The sequence below is a fragment of the Engraulis encrasicolus genome, chromosome 20 (assembly GCF_034702125.1).
Source record: "Engraulis encrasicolus isolate BLACKSEA-1 chromosome 20, IST_EnEncr_1.0, whole genome shotgun sequence".
Lineage (NCBI taxonomy): Eukaryota > Metazoa > Chordata > Actinopteri > Clupeiformes > Engraulidae > Engraulis > Engraulis encrasicolus.
Window position 1 is genome coordinate 17,679,644 of NC_085876.1, and position 17,875 is coordinate 17,697,518.

At 41.3% G+C, this 17,875-nt stretch overlaps 1 protein-coding gene across 1 annotated transcript; it reads right to left on the reverse strand.

The window, feature by feature from the left end:
- Nucleotides 1-607: 607 nt before the first annotated feature.
- LOC134435771 (mucin-17-like) lies at nt 608-12,375 on the reverse strand. Its single transcript, XM_063184814.1, has 9 exons — nt 12,159-12,375; nt 9,987-10,141; nt 9,294-9,367; nt 8,183-8,325; nt 7,451-7,738; nt 6,003-6,235; nt 5,411-5,539; nt 3,341-3,419; nt 608-767 (listed from the first exon to the last, which is right to left on the reverse strand). Exons 1-8 carry the CDS (start codon nt 12,235-12,237, stop codon nt 3,360-3,362), a joined length of 1,161 nt encoding a protein of 386 aa, XP_063040884.1. The 5' UTR covers nt 12,238-12,375; the 3' UTR covers nt 608-767; nt 3,341-3,359.
- Nucleotides 12,376-17,875: the final 5,500 nt, after the last annotated feature.

The following is a 17,875-nucleotide window of genomic DNA, read 5'->3' on the forward strand; positions in this document are numbered from 1 at the left end:
ATAACTAGCATAATGCATAGTTTATTTTGGCGAGATTAAAAAAAATGGCTAGTTGAACTTCTGTTTGGCTGGTAAGAAAAAATGTCCACTAGCCAAATTGGCTGGTGGTGGAAAAAGTTAATTTAGAGCCCTGCTCATAACGTCCAAGATCATGGTACCTGTGTCATAATGGCCAAGCATTCCGACCTTAACAGTTTCTCTGCCCAATCAGAGAGCAGGGCAGTGTGTCATAATAGCCAAGTATTCTGCCACCTATGGAATTTAATATAGGCAACTCCCCAGACCTAATCTCACTTGTGATTAGGTATGGTGTTAACCAGGCAAGTAGATGAGTACATTTTTCATTAAAAACTGTAATCAACAGAAAAAAACGTCTATTTGATCCATCAAACGAAATCAGAGTGCTCTACTGACTTTTAGCAGCGAAGGAAACATTTGTTTTCAACTTTGTATTCTATTATTTGACAACAGTCAACGTTTTTGGGAAAAAAAGCTCCTGAGATACTTCCCAAAGCCATTTTTGCAGATTTTTTTTTCGTGAGCTTATATTTCACAGTCAGACAGCATGATCAGCACAGACAAATAAATAAACACAACATTACTAGTATTAACACTTGACCCGCACTTCATTTCGAATTACACAACGTTCAGTTCATACATTAGATGGACAATTAGCTGCTTTCCACGGTGTCCACTCTGCTTTCCAATCGGTCATCACATCAGTGTCTTGATGTTCATCTGGGAAGTTTGCAGTGTGTTGTGATCATCTGAAAAATGGGTGACATACGTATACTGTAAAGATCATGCATGGGCTGTTTGAGTCCAATCGTTATTTTACCTTTGTTATCTATCAGGCATTGAAAGTCTTGACAGTTGTAAGTACAACTTAAAAAGTATATTGTATTTGTGTGACAATATAATAAGAAGGAGGTATTGGCAGCACATTACCTAATAACAAGCACAAAGATGTGAGTGGAAATAAATTGTGGTACAAGTGGATTGTGTGGCTTTCAAAAGAGAGAGCTGATATTTAAGAACACATTTGGTTAATAATTCACACCCATCAACAGCTGGGTAAGGAGTGTTATTGTATTTTGATTGACTTCATCAAACACTCCTATACAAACAGATATGGGCCGTGCTCACCACACATGCCCCATCACTTACTAGCGATGACTCTCTCACATTATTCAACTTTTGGTATTTATGCAGGAGGACTACGACATAATACTCTCTGAGTCACTAAGGAAAACAAGGAGGGTTGGAAAGGGGGATAAATAGGGCCTGGGCATTTTTGGCTTAAAGGGGCCCCTCATAATTAGCAGCGCAGAACTGACTCACCGGTCAGTTTTTATTTTTTTTTAAACATTTCTGAAAATAGGGGCCCACTAGGGTGCAGGGCCCACCGGGAAATGCCCGCTATGCCAGATGGCCTGTCCAGCCCTGGTCACTAAGGATAACAAGGGTCACCAGGGAGAGCAATTTTGGGTTGAGGACAAGGCCCTTCCCTGCTGTCACTCCGTGACGTAGGGTCACTTCATTATTTCCACAAACAGGGCAGGGCATCCTTGTCGCATGGGCGCGCCACAATCAAGCAACTAAGCGGTCCGAGTAAACACAGTAATGTCCATGGACACAATGAAATGCCTATTACTTGTTGGGTACCTGTCCTCAGAGTTACAATGATGCATGAAGTGCATTAGGGCATGGCAGGAATTTTAGAGCATTTCATAAAACCTCTTTTCAAATTCTGGCAATTTCAACATGCAGCTTCTCACGGTACCTGAAACCCTTGACCCAAGACGCAGCATTTTTTTTTGTGTTCAGACCTTTGCAAGATCCTAGCCTGATAACTTAGGGCATGGTTTGTTTAGATGATGGTTGAAACATCTTAGCATACTCTAAATGTCATCCCCAAAGTTGTACAATGTTAGCAGACACCTTATAATAACGCATTAACTTTTTGGGATTATTTGGAGTAAGTTCAAACATTTCACACTCTGCAAAGGGCTGAAAAGGCTGAACAAAAAATATCTGAAATGTACTGAAATTTACATCTTAGATTATTTTGCATTTTTTTTGTAAAAAAGTAGACAGAATTATTAAAAGTACGCTGTGCAGGAAATGGTCAAATGCTCATTGAAACTGGGCTGCCTATTGCCAAATTTGATCTTTTCATGAATTTTTACTAATTAATAAACTAATATTTTCTAGTATGGCCCAAGTACAGTCATTTTTGCAGCTGAAAAGGGCAGAATGGCAGACCATGGAGAAGATCCCCCTTTTCATGTATGAAAAATGCTATTTCTGGAATTCTGGAATAAACAACTAAAAATCTTACACAGTGTACCCTTAAGAATTTCACTTTCATTGATCTGCAGTCATGCTTAGCTTCTAACTCATGCCCTTGCTCAGCATTGCATCCTGTCTGTTCCAGGATGTTGACACCCAGCAACACAAAGCCAGGTAGACACAATGACTATTATTAGCCTGAATTATAAAGGACGTCAGCGCTAAGAAAGTCCAAAGTCAACAATGGCAATATCTGTCTCTGAATGCATACTATGTGCTTAGGGCTGGCCATTTACTAGTTGCCCCCACAACAAAGATGGCTTTCGTGACATTGAGGGGTCTATATCTTGTGTGCTTTGTTCATCAGTCATCAGTAACATATCGGTAGGTCCGTTTGAGTTGGGTTATCCGGTATATCCCTCATTCTCATTCTCATTCATGCTGTCCTTTCAAAACACAGCGTAAACAGTGCGAAGTATTCTTGAGTTTTGGTGCCTTACCTCAGTATGTATGTAATCTATATGACTCAGGTTAGAATCAATATTGAAACATCATTACAGGAATGAGTCAAAAGCCATTTCCAATAGGAGTTGCTGTGGCACTTATTATATAACATAAATCTTAACGTTTACATTCATGTCTTGCACATGTACGTGCCTTATGGATGAATTAGGTGACATTGACAGTTTTTTAGATTCATTTTCAAATGAATGTGTTTATATAGGCCTAATTCAAAGAAACATTCTGGTTGTTTATTTATTTGCTGAATAAATATCTTAATAAACTCCCTCTCAACAGTTCACACTCTATACGTATTTAACTTTGCACAGTATGTACATACTGTATAATTAAGTATAATTGTTAGGGGGAAAATGACCCTAGTGTGGTTGACATTAAAATGTGAGAAAGGTCCCGCACACTGTCTATTCCAACAGCAAGTGGGAAATTTATCTGAAGAGTTGACAGAAACGTATCACACATTTTTGACATGGGTTTTTTTGTTGAATACATGTGTATGGTGGAAACTATTTAAATGCAAGACATTTACCTCTTTTTTTACTGTGGAATCAGGGATTCACAATATATAGCCCAGTTCTATTCCTCTTTGCTTCAGGATGATCTTCACTCTGTAGACACAAGAATTCAGAGTCAAGTCAAATTTATTTGCAAAGCACTTTAAAATACAACACAGACAAGCTGACCAAAGGACAGGATAATTTGGTAAAAAAGGGCTTGAGGACCCCACAATGCACAAAGACAAACATAACTTAAGGACAAAAAGATTCAAATGGGTTTTAAGATTAGTTTTAAAAGCAGTTAGGAATGGTGGAAGGCGAATGTGGTCACCTCTACTCTTTAGTCTGCAGAGGGAAGCTCAGGATCAGGACCCCTCAGATAAGCATGGCTGCTGCCAGCAACTTGGTAGGTATGGGAAATTGCATGGCGACCAAATGAGTTGTGATCGTGGTTAGCAACAACACTTTCAACAAATGCACGTATCGTCATGACGTGGCACAGACATAAATAGTCAAGGGGCATGGCGGCTCCACGAAACGTTTGCACTGTTCACTTGGGTAGCACTTTCATTTATTTTCAAAACATGCAATAAAAGTACACTATTGCATCGGCATCCAAGGTGTGCTCCTATGTGCATCCTATGGCTCCATGACCTAACCATTACACCATACCATTACACCGTACCATTACACCGGCGACCCCAGTTCGATTCCGACCCGAGGTCCTCTGCTGATGCTTCCCTGCTCTCTCGCAATGTCTGAAATGTCTTTGAGGAAGACTACACCCTTGAGGAAGACTACATCCCTACGCAACCCCACATCGCTCCAGGAAACAACACCTTTCATCTAACTTCTAAGTCGTTAGATAGGTGAAATGTAGGCACAATGTGCACGTAATTTGCCCTGGACTGAACTCTCTGCCTCTCTGGTGTGCCCCCACCATGCACCAACCTCAAATCAAATTTATGTTGTGTTTAATTAATCACTGCAACCACTTTTTTGCATGTTTTGACACTTTGTTTTCCTTCAACTCTCAGTTCAGTGTTGAACAGGTGGGGTAGGCCTCCATTGTTCTCAATCTCCTTTTGATTTTCAAGCATCTATCTGATATCTCGCTCAATGACGTGCATGCTCCACGCTCCTTTCAATCACAGTGAATAACTCAGTCAACACTCCAAAGTTTTGTGTTCTTAGGTATACAACAGTTGTTCTACAAATCCATTAGGCTATTTCGGCAAAGCTGAAAATGATACATGAAAATATTAGTAGTATCATTAGGGTTATTTGCATTTTGGTACTTGCATTTTGCAGTATTTTTAGGAGAATGATTTTTGTGCAAATCATCTCTATCTATGTAAAGCAGTTATAATACACTATGAGTTTGTGAAACAAACCTCATACACGGTTTAAAACCTTTAAAGGGATGTTCATACAGTGAAAGTGGTGGAGCATTTCTGGATCCATGCAAAATCATTTTGTAATCTTGGATTATTGTAGAATTGTAGAATGCATTCTTTTTATGAGAGCAAAAGCTCAAGGTGACCGCACATCAGTGCCGACAATATTGCAGAGCCATGTCAGATCTGACTATTTAACAAACAGCAGCAGCGCTCTTTATGCTGCAAACAAGCCTAGCAGACGGTGGGTTCAACAATGAATGAACGGCCTAGCCGTGGCTCAATCGGCTGGGCACTGGACTACTATACACCAGCGGCCTGGTTTTGATTCTGGCCGAACCTTCCCCGTCTCTCTGTCTCCCCACTCGTTGCCTGTCTCTCAACAATTATCCTGTCACAATGAAGGCATAAAAAGCCCCCCCAAAATATCAAAAAAATGGGTTTCAACCAGTGGCTCAGACAAAAAAAAACACAAAACATCAAAAGGAGTACTGGAAGGTTAAACCCTACAGGTGGCCCCTTACTGTGTGCCGTACCTCCAGTGGCACGCTGTGATAGTCATAGAAAAGTTAACTACCATAGTACTATAATACTATGACATAAGACAGGACCTTTAGTAATGCACTACAACTCGGTCATTGGCATACTGGTAAGAGCAAATTTATAAAGCCATGTCTTAAGGGTTAATGCAGGTGTTGATCTTACCAAGACTTTTGGTGCAGATGCTGGAGAGTGAGATGTGTAGCTAGGCGCTGAGCTGGGGTTGAAAGGGGGTGGGTAGGGGTCAGACACGGGCATGGGCTTCTTCTCTTTCCTGCAGCACCATCGCACCAGCTGTGGACGAGAGTTTGGGAAGGAAGGCGGATTTATGTAAAAGTACATTTTATTCATGAAATTATAATACACTGAGGGCATATACTGTATGCATATAAAGGTGCATGAGCTACGTTGCAAAAATACTTATTTCCATTTCGGAACATTTTGTGAATTTTACATTTTTGTATTGGGCATTGCATTGCAAAATGCATTTTATATGGGTTTAGTAAAGTATGTTCTCAAAATATTTGTATTCACTGAAAGGATGTCCGAAGAGTCATTTCCAATAATAAAATGCAAAAGTAAAAAAAAAATGGCGTTCAAGTCATTTTGCAACGAAACTACATTTTATTTATGCATTATTTATTATTTATTAGTTCATGTTGAAAGCTGCTTTGGTTATAAAGCGTCTGCCAAATGCAAAGCAATGTAATGTAATGTAAAGTTAATAGTTCATATGTTAATGTAGTTGTTCTCTTACCAGAGCGATAAGGAGGAGGATGAGGAGCAGTAGTGTGACTGCTGCCAGCACCAGCAGAGCGATGGCCCATCCTGGCACCCAGTCAAACCAATATGGCCGCTGCCTTGAGTCAGGCCCAGTGGCGGCGGTGGTGGTGGTGGTGCTGCTGCTGCTGGTGGCAGTCTTCCCATGGTCTGGTGTTATCACCTGGGCTGAGGTTGACATGCCGCTCCCTCCTGTCGGTAGAGGAAGACCTGAGGGAAATGGAAATCGGAGAGTTAGTAGTAACAATGATTTTGTGGTATTTTAACCCATTAAGACACAGCGTTATACATTTGCTGTTACCAGAATGGCAATGACCAAGTCGTAGTGCATTACTAAAGGCCCTGTGTTATGTCATAGTATTGTAGTACTAAGATATTGCTTACATTATGTCAATTCCCGGCACCTGTTTTAGACGTAATTTGGGCCATTTTGACGTAATAATGGGGTCATAATTAGACGTCCAAATAGTGGACCTAGTTTGCACGTCGGTCTGAGGTCCAGAATTGGTCATGGACCGACGGACGCAATGTAGACATCATCTCAACGTCTATACGACGTCCAATGTTTAGTGAGATGGTAGTTACTTTTCACTGACTAGTACAGTGTGCCACTGAAGGTACAGCGTGCCGTGCATTAAGGGGCTATGAGTGGCTCTCAAAGTGGGCTCTGCAAGATATTGCTACAATGCATTCTAATATGATCCTATCTCTATCTGTGTGTTAATGTGAGGGGAACAGTTACACAGTTGTAACCTGTGATTCGATTAGAAGCCCCCCATAATGCACGGGGTTCTACTGGTGGAATGTTGTAATAGGCATTGAAAAGTTAACTAGTACTACACTACAATGACATAACACAGGACCTTAAGCAATCCACTACGAACGACTTGGTCATTGCCATTCTGGTGACAGCAAATTTATAACGCCGTGTCGTAACAGGTGAAAGGAGGTCCTTGACATTTTTTCTGCTTCTTTGGGGTCCCGGGCCCATACAAGTTTGAGCATTATCGCTACCATCTTTTGGAATTCAGATTCTTTAAGGCTATTTAGCACCTGCAGGCTACTTGCCCGTGTCATGGCAACCAAGGTTCAGGTCCATCCTGGGTCATTTCCCAACCCTACCCCATCTATCTCTTTCTCACACTCATGTCATAATCTTCACTGTTTTACCCTCACTAAAGGAACAGTAGCATAATAAAATACACAATAGCCCTTAAAATAAGCTTTATATGGGGGCGCAGTGGCTCAATGACCTAAGACGGCATAACAATACGATGGCAACCCAGGTTTGATTCTGGTCCATGGTCCTTTGCCGATCCTTCTCATTTCCTGTCACACTCTCACACTGTCCTATCCTAAATAAACACATAAGTGCCCCCAAAAATCTTTTTAAAAACGTTATACATATATATAAAACAGGCTAACCTGTAGGCATAGTTGGTTGGATGCTGGTGCTGGATCCACTTGTACCATTTGTGGACCGAGTAGCTGGGTGGCTGCTGCTGTGGGAGACTGTGCTGTTGTTGACCATGTGTGTTACCGGACTCGGAAGGCTGGTTTGGGTCGGCATTTGACTGTTTGTTTGTGTCGCCATTGGAGAGGTGGTTTGGGTCTCCATTGGAGACGTGGTTTGGGTTGCCATTGGTGTGGTTTGGGTTGCCATTGGTGTGGTTGGTGTCTCATCAGTTGTAGCAATCACAGGCGTCTGCACATCTATATTAGATTAGATGAGATGAGATTAGATTAGATGAGATTAGATAAAATTAGATTAGAGTCTTAGAATTTTCACATCAAACAATCAATCCAAGCACAACATTTATCTGTTTTTTTTTAGACTCACGTCATGTCTTGTTACGTCACGTAAACTAAGGGGTGTAACACACTCAACTCAACCAAAGTAAAAAACTGGGTGCTCATTCCTCAGGAATATACGAAATAAAGAGAACAGGACAGCACTCCAAGTTTTGTGTTTTATTGCCTGTCAAACACAAAACTCGGAGTGCTGTCCTGTTCTCTTTATTTTGTTACGTCACATCACATGCATAAACACCAAAAGCATCTACAACAGCAAATCCCACTAAGAGGTTTGTTTTTCCTTTACAGGCTCTTTTTTTCATATTGTCAATTTCAGAAGTAAAAAATGGTCAGAACGCTTACTCTCTGTGTAATCGAGGTTGATGTTGAGGTATTTCGGTGGATTCGCTTTCACCTCCCGAAGGAAGAAAAACTTGACGACAAACTGATTGATCGGTATGTCGTAGAAATCCAGCGTCATCTTCACATGGACCAAGGAGCCCTTGCTAGAAATACCAAAATATTGTCCATTAGGTAATGAAATATTTTTGGGGGCGTCGTGCCCAGGGTCAGGTTAATGCGCAGGCTAGATATGGCTGCAACCCAGATTGGCCAAAAGTGGAAAAAAAACCAGAATTATAACAAGATGAAATATTGAACAAAATATCTGTTGTGTTCAGTACTGATGGTAGACATGTTATCCTTCATTCCTAGCTCTTAATTATATGACAATGTCTATGTAAATTGTCATAAAATTTGCCTTTTTGCAGTCTGGGGGCCCCAGGCCGACTTAACGCGGGCCCTGCCCGTGCCATATAGGCCTCCATCTGGGACCCAGGTTCAATTCCAACTGGGGGTCATTCCCTTCCCCTTCCCCTTCCTTCCCCATCTATCTCTTTCTCCAATCTTATGCCTTGTCTCTCTCAAACTATCCTGTCCAAATGCTAAAGGTGGGAAAAAAAGAAATATCTTTATACCTTTACTACGATAGTACTATACCACTATGACAGCTGCACCGTGTCTTTAGTAATACAATAGGACTTGGTCATTGCCATTCTAGAAACAGCTAATTTATAACAGGGGCCGGGTCTTACTGGGTAAAATAAAAATAAATTGCGTGCATGGAGTCCTGGGCCCAACCTCTGTGGACCTTATGCCTCTACAATCTCTATTTATGTCCTCTTTAAACTTATTTCATTTTCTCTACATCTACAAATTTACCTATCTTCTTACTTTCTCTATTCCGTCTACTTCTTTTGTCTTCTTGCTATTCTTTCTTGTTTCTGACTCTCTTTTCTACTTCACTTTTTAATTTCATCTTTAACATTGATGTTTTTCCATTTGTTAAGCACTTTGAGCTGCATGCCTTGTGTGATATGGTGATATACAAATACCGTTTTATTTATATATTATTATTATTACTGTGCTGTGGTGTACTGCAGGGAGGGCTGTGTGTGGCGAGGGGAGGGCATACCTGAATGATATGTCAGACGTCCCTCCATATCCCTGACTAGTAGAGCATGCGGAACAATTGAAAACAGTATCCATCTGGAAAAAAACAACAACAACAAAGAAATGGGTTTGGTAATTCTTGTCTGTATGGTGTGCAGTAAGGTCTATTTGTAGAAATATTTTAAAGGGCTATATTTAAGTTAAAAAAAAACAAAAGCATATATATAATATATATATACAGTAAGAGAGCATATATATATATATATATATATATATATATATATATATATATATATATATATATATATATATATATACTATAAAGTATCTGCATGCATGACATGGTATAAAAACATTTTTGCATTGCGTCTTGGGAAAGTTGTCCTGGTAGGGAATGGAAACGATTTATTTGATAGAGACCATGCATATTGATGAAGACTGTTGCAATGAAACGTCAATCATGTACACTGCCCAACGGCAGTAACTATGCCAACATCGGAACTGAGAAAGGTTGGATATCGTAGCTACTGCACATTTGACATGGCAATATCTCTAACATGGGACACAGTTGGACCAGAAGGCTTTGAGGTTGTATGAAGAGCATTTTTAGTTAACTCAATTTTGACAAAATATGTAGCTACTGCTCTTTGCCTTTTTACGGTAGAACAGCAGCTATATACTGTATCACAAAATTAGCAAATGTGCTTTTACTTACCAGGTCCTCCACCTCATATGCCAAACTCTTGTAGTAGTCGGAGGATGGATCCAGAAGAGAGTTGTCAAATGTTCGATTGGTGATCTCCAAATAAAAGAAGAAGGATGATTCGTCATATGCACGTTTTCCAAGAATAACATCTCTCAGTCCATCTCCTACAATAAAAAATACTGTTATTGAGACATTGCATGGAATTCATCATGGTCAAACATACAATCTGAATAACATTACACAAGTAGCATGATTGATTTTCTGTTCAAAACTAAACAGCACATTTTGCAGTGTTAATTGATCACTTAAAGGTACACTGTGCAGGAAATGGTCAAAAAGGTTTACTAAGTAATTAACTAATATTTTCTAACATGGCCCAAGTACAGTCATTTTTGCATTATGCATTATGTATGAAAAGTGCAATTTTTCCTGTCATAATGAATACTTAGAATTTGATGGTTGTGGTAAGTATTCATGAAAAAGGTAACATCAGCGAATGGGTAGCATGAATTCTGGAAATAACTAAAAATTCTGCACAGTGTACCTTTAACTGTAGTTCTTTTGTTATTGAATTAACACTGCACACTTTACTGTGTACTGGTCTTTATCCACAATACAGATGTGTATACTCATTTTAAGTTAAGTACAGCCTCATTGTTTTTTTTAACCAGCATTTGCCAATTTGGCCACCAACAATTTCAGGTCCCTCTTGATAACAAATCACCCAAATGTTAAGTATGATGTCTTTGTTCTTTAATTAGACACCCATGTCTACACAGTGGGGTGTCATTATAACTCTTTCAGAATTGAAATTTACTCAATTTCAGATCATATTTGGGCCCTCTCAAAAATGGTGTACATTTTACTCTATGGTCAGCGTAACATAGTCAGAGTCAGGTCTACTGGGTAGTGTTGAATATCAACACTGGAATGTGAAGAAATCATCTCGCTCTGGGCTGCAATTACACTGGCCTGCTGCAGAATTTTGCACTGACTTTTAACTCCACTATTGGAGTGATTTGACTGATCACACTATACCACCTGCGTGAAGCTGCAATAACACTGCTGAAATAACAATGCAGATTGTTTGTGTTACGTTTGTGCTGGATTGTGCTGTAAAAAAATTCGTTTGTGCTATTAAGGTTTTTGAGTAATTTAAATACTAAAATACTCATACTTTTAATACATTTTCTGACCTGTGACGTCCCACAGCCCCCCATCCACGTCCAAAGTAGTCTCAATCGAAGGGAAATTTGTTTGTGCTCATTTGTGCTGTGAAAATTAACGCTTCAATCACTTGTTTTGTAAAGTTACAGCCGTTTTATTTTATGCTATTATTATGCGATTATTTTACTAATAGCACAAACAGGGAAAAAAATCAGCAAAATCTGGCACAAACATAGCACAAACAATCTGCAGTGTTATTCCAGCATTTTGGGTCAGAGGGGTGGCCAACTTCACGCAGGTCACAATACCTCATGACATGATTCCAACATATTTTTGCATATGCCCTTTCACAACATTTCTTAAATGGTATACTATGGTATAATGGTACTATGGTATACTGTAACAAATGTAATTCCCTGCAATGCCTCCAAAGAGTGTCTGCGAAGTGTCATGCAATGTAACAGTTAATTCAAACTGTTCAGCAGCCTTAGTTTAGTCATATCACTATATTGGTATAACATAGTATAGTATAGTATAGTATAGTATAGTGTAGTAAAGTATGGTATAGTGTAGTAGTCTATAGTAGCCTATAGTATAGTACATTAAAAACATGTAGAGGTACAGTGTACAGTGCGGGGAAACAATAATAATGACAAATAATAATGACTGTGTGGATTTTTAGGCAGGCATCTCATCAGACACCTCTAGCTTGGCTTTAAGCAGTTACAGTTACAGTTACAGTCACTCTCTCTCTCACACACACACACACACACACACACACACACACACACACACACACACACACACACACACACACACACACACACACACACACACACACACACCTATATAATGTGGGCAGTTATTCATTGCATGTTTTACTTTAGTATTTCTATGCATGTGAAAAAGAAAACTCTTTGTAATCCTTGTAATGTATTATCACACAAGACCTTGCAAAGAACATGTGCATTGCTCCATTCATGACAACATATTAGACCAAATATAAATACAAACCTGAAAACAAGAATATTCCAGTACAAACGAGTCCACCAAAAATCATCGTTCTTAGCCACATATTTGTCTTCTGTGCCATCTTCAGCTCCTTAAATGTCTTTTTTTCCAGGAGGAAAGCAGGTTCGTAACAATTTCTTCAGAAGAGTATATCCTGAGAAGCCAACCTGTTGTCAAAACTCACTTCCCTTGGTTCTCCTCGTGAGGCAGTTATGGAGATGAAGAGTTCTGAGTTGATCTGTTGATCTCAGGGATCAATCCACATTTTATGGAGGGGCTTTGGAAGACTGGTGAGGAGGAGTGGCCTTCTACTCTATGTAAACGTTCTTTGAGGTCATTTCTGAAGCCGCTATTCATTTTCTTTTTACCCACACCCTCTGAATTTATTTCAGGTGAGTGTTTCAATATCTGGGAGTGTTCATTGAGACTCAAAACACGAGAGAATAGCGGGAGTGGTTGCCATGGAGACATCATCTTCACACTTAATTATACATTATACTACTCCAGAAATTGTTGTTACTTTGCTTAACTCAATGCTGGTTCTGAGAGGAAAAAATAAATTACTACGCTAGTTGCTAATGTAGGCCTAAATGTTCACAAGAATTTACTCCCCCATTTACTCACCCATGTTCTTTCAAGCTATACTGGTGATACAATAAATCCATTTATTTACATTTCTGGTTGTTATTTCTGTTAAACTGTTTTTCCTACAAACTTTCACCTCTGTCCAGCTGTGGACCACAATATTGGCACTGCACACCCCATTTGGACTTCTTGACCGCTTTGTCAAAATCAGTGTTTCTCAACCTTTTTTGAACAAACGCCCCCTTGGCCTCATCACACACCTCCCAACGCCCACTTGACCTCATCATAAAATGCCCCCCTTAGTATTAAAAAAAATAAATGAACTTATGCCCCCCAATGGCAGCTAAGAACCGCCCCCTCTCAGCTGTATTCTTCTCAATGCCCCCCTAAAGTGCCCCAACGCCCCCTGGGGGGCTGTATCACCCCCGTTGAGAAAGATTAGTCTAAATCATCTAATGTACTTTATGCCCTAGTTAAACATAATCTCCCCTTGTATTTGTATGTTTGATCTTGGCATTATGCCTTTAGGCCATTTTTCAGCCTGTCACTCACATAATCAAAAGAAAACTAAACTGTAGCACTCAGATCGGCCTAGACCTTTAGCTCAGTGGTACCTGTGTATCCCATGCCAAACTGGAGCGTGATCTGAAAGCTCACGACATCGAGCCCTGAGTGGCAGACTTCGCAGGAAGACTTCACTTACACTGGTGCCGTTAGACCTGGACTGGAGTGGGCCCTGCCGTGGCCAAACGGTGGGGCACTCGTCTGCCATGCGGCTGGCCCGGGTTCGATTCCCGGCCCGGGTCCTTTGCCGGTCCTTCCCCGTCTCTCTCTCCCCACTCGCTTCCTGTCACCACCTTCACTGTCCTATCATGAATAAAACCAAAAAGACCACAAAATTTAAAAAAAACAAAAAAAGACTTTGGACTGGAGTGAGGTTTAGAGGGGTGAGTGTAACGGATGTTAACTAGTACAGTTCGGTGGTAGAACATTTATAAACTACCCTCCCAAAGTCTCATACAGATATAGTGCTGAGTTAACGGCCTGGACAAGTGTTTCTCAATGGGGGTGGTGAGAAGGACACATTTGAGAAGGGGGCGATGTTTGGTTGTCGTTGGGGGCATTAGTCCATTTAACATTTTTTAATAGTAAGAGGGGTGTCGTGTTGGTAGGCTTATGTTGGTGTAAAGGATGAGGTCCAGAGGGCGTTTATTCAAAAAAGGTTGAGAACCACTGGCCTAGACTTTGAGCTCAGTGGTACTTAGTGTACCTGTCTCCCAAGCCAAACTGGAGTGTGAATTCTAAGGTTGCAAGTCCAAGCCCCTAGTGGTGGAGGATTGCGGTAGAAGACCTCAGTTATGGGGGGAGCTGTGGCACAGCGCGTTAACACACTGTACCATATGTGGGTGACCTGGGTTCGAGTCCGGCCTAGATCATTTCTCTTCAACTGTCCTATCTAAATAAAGGCTAGAATGCCCCAAAAACATAAAAAGGGCCTCAGTTACACCTCCTTAGTTCATAATTAATGTTTTAAGACATGACTGCTGCTACAGTATATGTACTGTCACCAGAATGGCAATGACCAAGTTGTAATGTATTACTAGAGGGCTCTGTGTAATGTCATAGTAGTGTGGTATTATGGTGGTCCTTTCAATGGCTATTACAGCACTCCACTGCTAGAGCGGTGCACCTTATGAGGCTACTTCGACATGAGCAGCCCCTGGAGCTATTCAGTTGGCATTTGGAGAGCATAAGTAAAATGTGTGATAGGACTAAGTCTTACTGTATATAACCTTTAAGAGTGTACCGTCACACCGGTGTGACGGGAATGTTCGGGCGGTGAAAGTTCTATAGAATTCTGGGCGCCATTCAATAAAATTTGGAATTTTAGAATCTTGCATTGTTATAGAACACATTCTTTTTATAGATTGTTCAAAAACCCACACTCTTAAAGGTTTTAAAAGAGAAAGCCATCAGTCAATCAACACATGTTGTAATTGTATATGTCTCAATTTGCTTTCAACATATCTCTGTTCTTCTCAGATTTGGGTAATTGTCTTTGTGATTAATAAAAATATGCAGAGCAATGTGAAACAGTGCTGTAACACAATGTGAAGTACCGGTCATATATGAAAATGGGAAGAATGTGCTTCCAAGAATGATGTCAAAGCTGACCTGTGGGAAGTGTCTGAAAACAAACTTTTCTCAGAAATTAGGCTATTACGTTATGCAACATTCATTTTTCTCAGAAAACACTTTCGCTTCATATGTCATTGCACAACCAAGTATGTCTGACTATGTAAGCTGTGAACACCCTGCACCCCCCGCCACACACACACACACACACACACACACACACACACACACACACACACACACACACACACACACACACACACACACACACACACACACACACACACGGATATGCATTGTGCACGCAATCACACACTCATGGGCACACCTACCTGCACACCTTCATACACGGACATGCATTATAGCACGCGCACACACACACACACACACACACACACACACACACACACACACACACACACACACACACACACACACACACACACACACACACACACACACACACACACACCTTCATTAGCTCAGGAGAAACAGAGAGGCAGAGAAAGAAAGAGGGAACACAGATTTAAGGAGAGGCCAAGAGGGCACTTGATCAATAGCCATAATCCCCATATAATAAACAGTTTGTGAACATTCACCATTTTATTTGCACAACATTGCTGTGCCAGTCTTATTCAAACATGACAAGCTCTATTCTAGGACAGTGTCATGTTCCATTCATAAATGGGCAGTGCATGGCTTGGCAAAGGGAAAAGGTGAACTAGCCCATTTGACGCACACGTCGATTGTTATGAATGTTTGCATTGGCATGGTAATGACATTTTAATCGATTCCATTTGTTAAATCATATGCGGTGAACTGTGTAGAGATGGTTCTATTTCCAGATGTAGTAAATTCCCACGCAAACACCACAAAGTTACTCCTATCATATGGCACTGTGGGAAGAGGTGGCATCAGAGGCGGAACTATATGGAGGGCGATCAGGGCATTTGCCCCGGGGCCCAGTGCACTCTTGCATTAGTGGTGGTGGGGGCCCTATTGTGAACTTGGCAGGCCATATAGGGGGGGGGGGGGGGGGGGGGGGGGGGGGGGGGGGGGGGGGGGGGGGCCTATAAGTGTTTTGCACTGGGGCCCTGTGTGAAATTGTTCCGCCACTGGGTGGCATGCTGGCACCATCCAGCCAGGAAAAAATTAAATTAGATAGTTAACGCTGTGTCAAAGCGCATACAGAACCCACATGATCTCACAGAGTTCTGTTAAATCAGTGGTTCTCAATGTTTTTTCGAACAAATGCCCCCTTGGCCTCATCACAAGCCTTCCAACAACCCCTTGACCTCATCATCAGCCTGACAACGCCCCCCTTAGTATTAAAATATGAAATGGACTAATGACCCCCCAATGGCAACTAAGCGCTGCCCCCTTTCAGTTATCCTTCTCAACGCCTTCCTGGGGGTCCCCAACACCCCCTGGGGGGCTGCACCGCCCCCGCTGAGAAACACTATGTTAAATGAACACAGATCATTGTGACGCAAAATCTGTGTCAATTTCATGGATTTTGCCAAATTTCCATGATGGGCACACGGAAGTGCTTTCTCTATATTTCCACATATATGTGCACAGTTTTATGTTTCAGATCATGTTCTCTCAGATATTATTCTTTTTTTATTTCTTACTGACAGGTTAGGGTTAGGAACTGTTTTGGTCTGGCCACAGCTTATACAACTAGCAAGTACAAGAATTTGGTAGCCTATCAACCAAGCAGAAAATGTATTTTTGGTCTGGCCACAACTTAAATTGCTATAGCATTATTTTGTTTAGTAACATTAGAAGTAGTATTTCCAAAGGAATACAATATGGGTCAGGTTAAAGAAATTCATTGCTCAATATTTGGTGTGTCCACCATTTCTGTCAAAGCCGGGCCATTGTAAAATATGAAACCGGGCCAGATCCGGATTACGGATCCGGCCCGAATGCTAGTCAACATCTGGCCCAGATCTGCCCCAAACCCATTTTGCTGTCTGGGGTGTCTGTCAAAGCAACACCACCTTCAATCAGAGGCCACCAGGTGTTTTCCCCCCATTCCATTGCATGTTATTTCATTCTTGGAGAGTTATGCTATGTTATGCTGCATTATTACGTTATTATGACACTGTTGTGACATTCTGCTGGCAGACCATCAGCACTACAAATAACTAGGGTGAGAATCTTCTCAGTGAAGTGCAAACGTGTTCTTCGCATGTGTGAAATTGCTGATCTGATCTTTTTTTTTTTGTCTTTTACGACGTTATTGATGACAGGACAGTTTGAGAGACGGACAGGAAGCGAATGGGGAGAGAGATGGGGAGGGGTCGGCAAATGACCCGGGCCGGGAATCAAACCAGGGTCGGCCGCATGGCAGACGAGTGCCCTACCAGTTGGTCATGGCAGGGCCTGCTGATCTGAGCTGATCTTGCAAGTGTACGATTTGTAAGAGGTGGTCACACATGGAAAACATGGAGGAGGTCAATTTGCAGTCGGTCAGCAACAAACAATACTGAGCATTCAGCTGAATAGAGACCATTTTGGTGGGCATTCCTGTATTCAGGCCCGCCGACAAGGGGGGCAAAGGGGTATGTTGTCCCGGGCCCATGGACATAGGGGGCCCAGAATTGGGTCGCCATTACATTGTATGTATTGGGTAGGCGGCCCTTTCAGATGACTTTATCCTGGGCCCAGCAAAAGCTGTCAGCGGCCCTGCCTGTTTTCATTCTGCCAATGACACATTCCTTCATGACTTATCATCCTTGGCCATGCTGTTTCTAGTGTGGCTTTATATTGTCTCTCACTATGGCAACAAGTGTCTGAATGCTGCTCCATCTGAGGCCATGCCCATATGCCATTTGTGGTATCACGGCACCACAGAGGAAATGGTCAGAAAAAAAATACAATTTTAGGACACCAATCATGAAAGAAATGACCATTTCATTTTAGGCGTCCGTTTTGTTCGGCTCTGCAATATATCTCTCTCACTTAGGCTATTGTATCTCACTGTAGGTCAA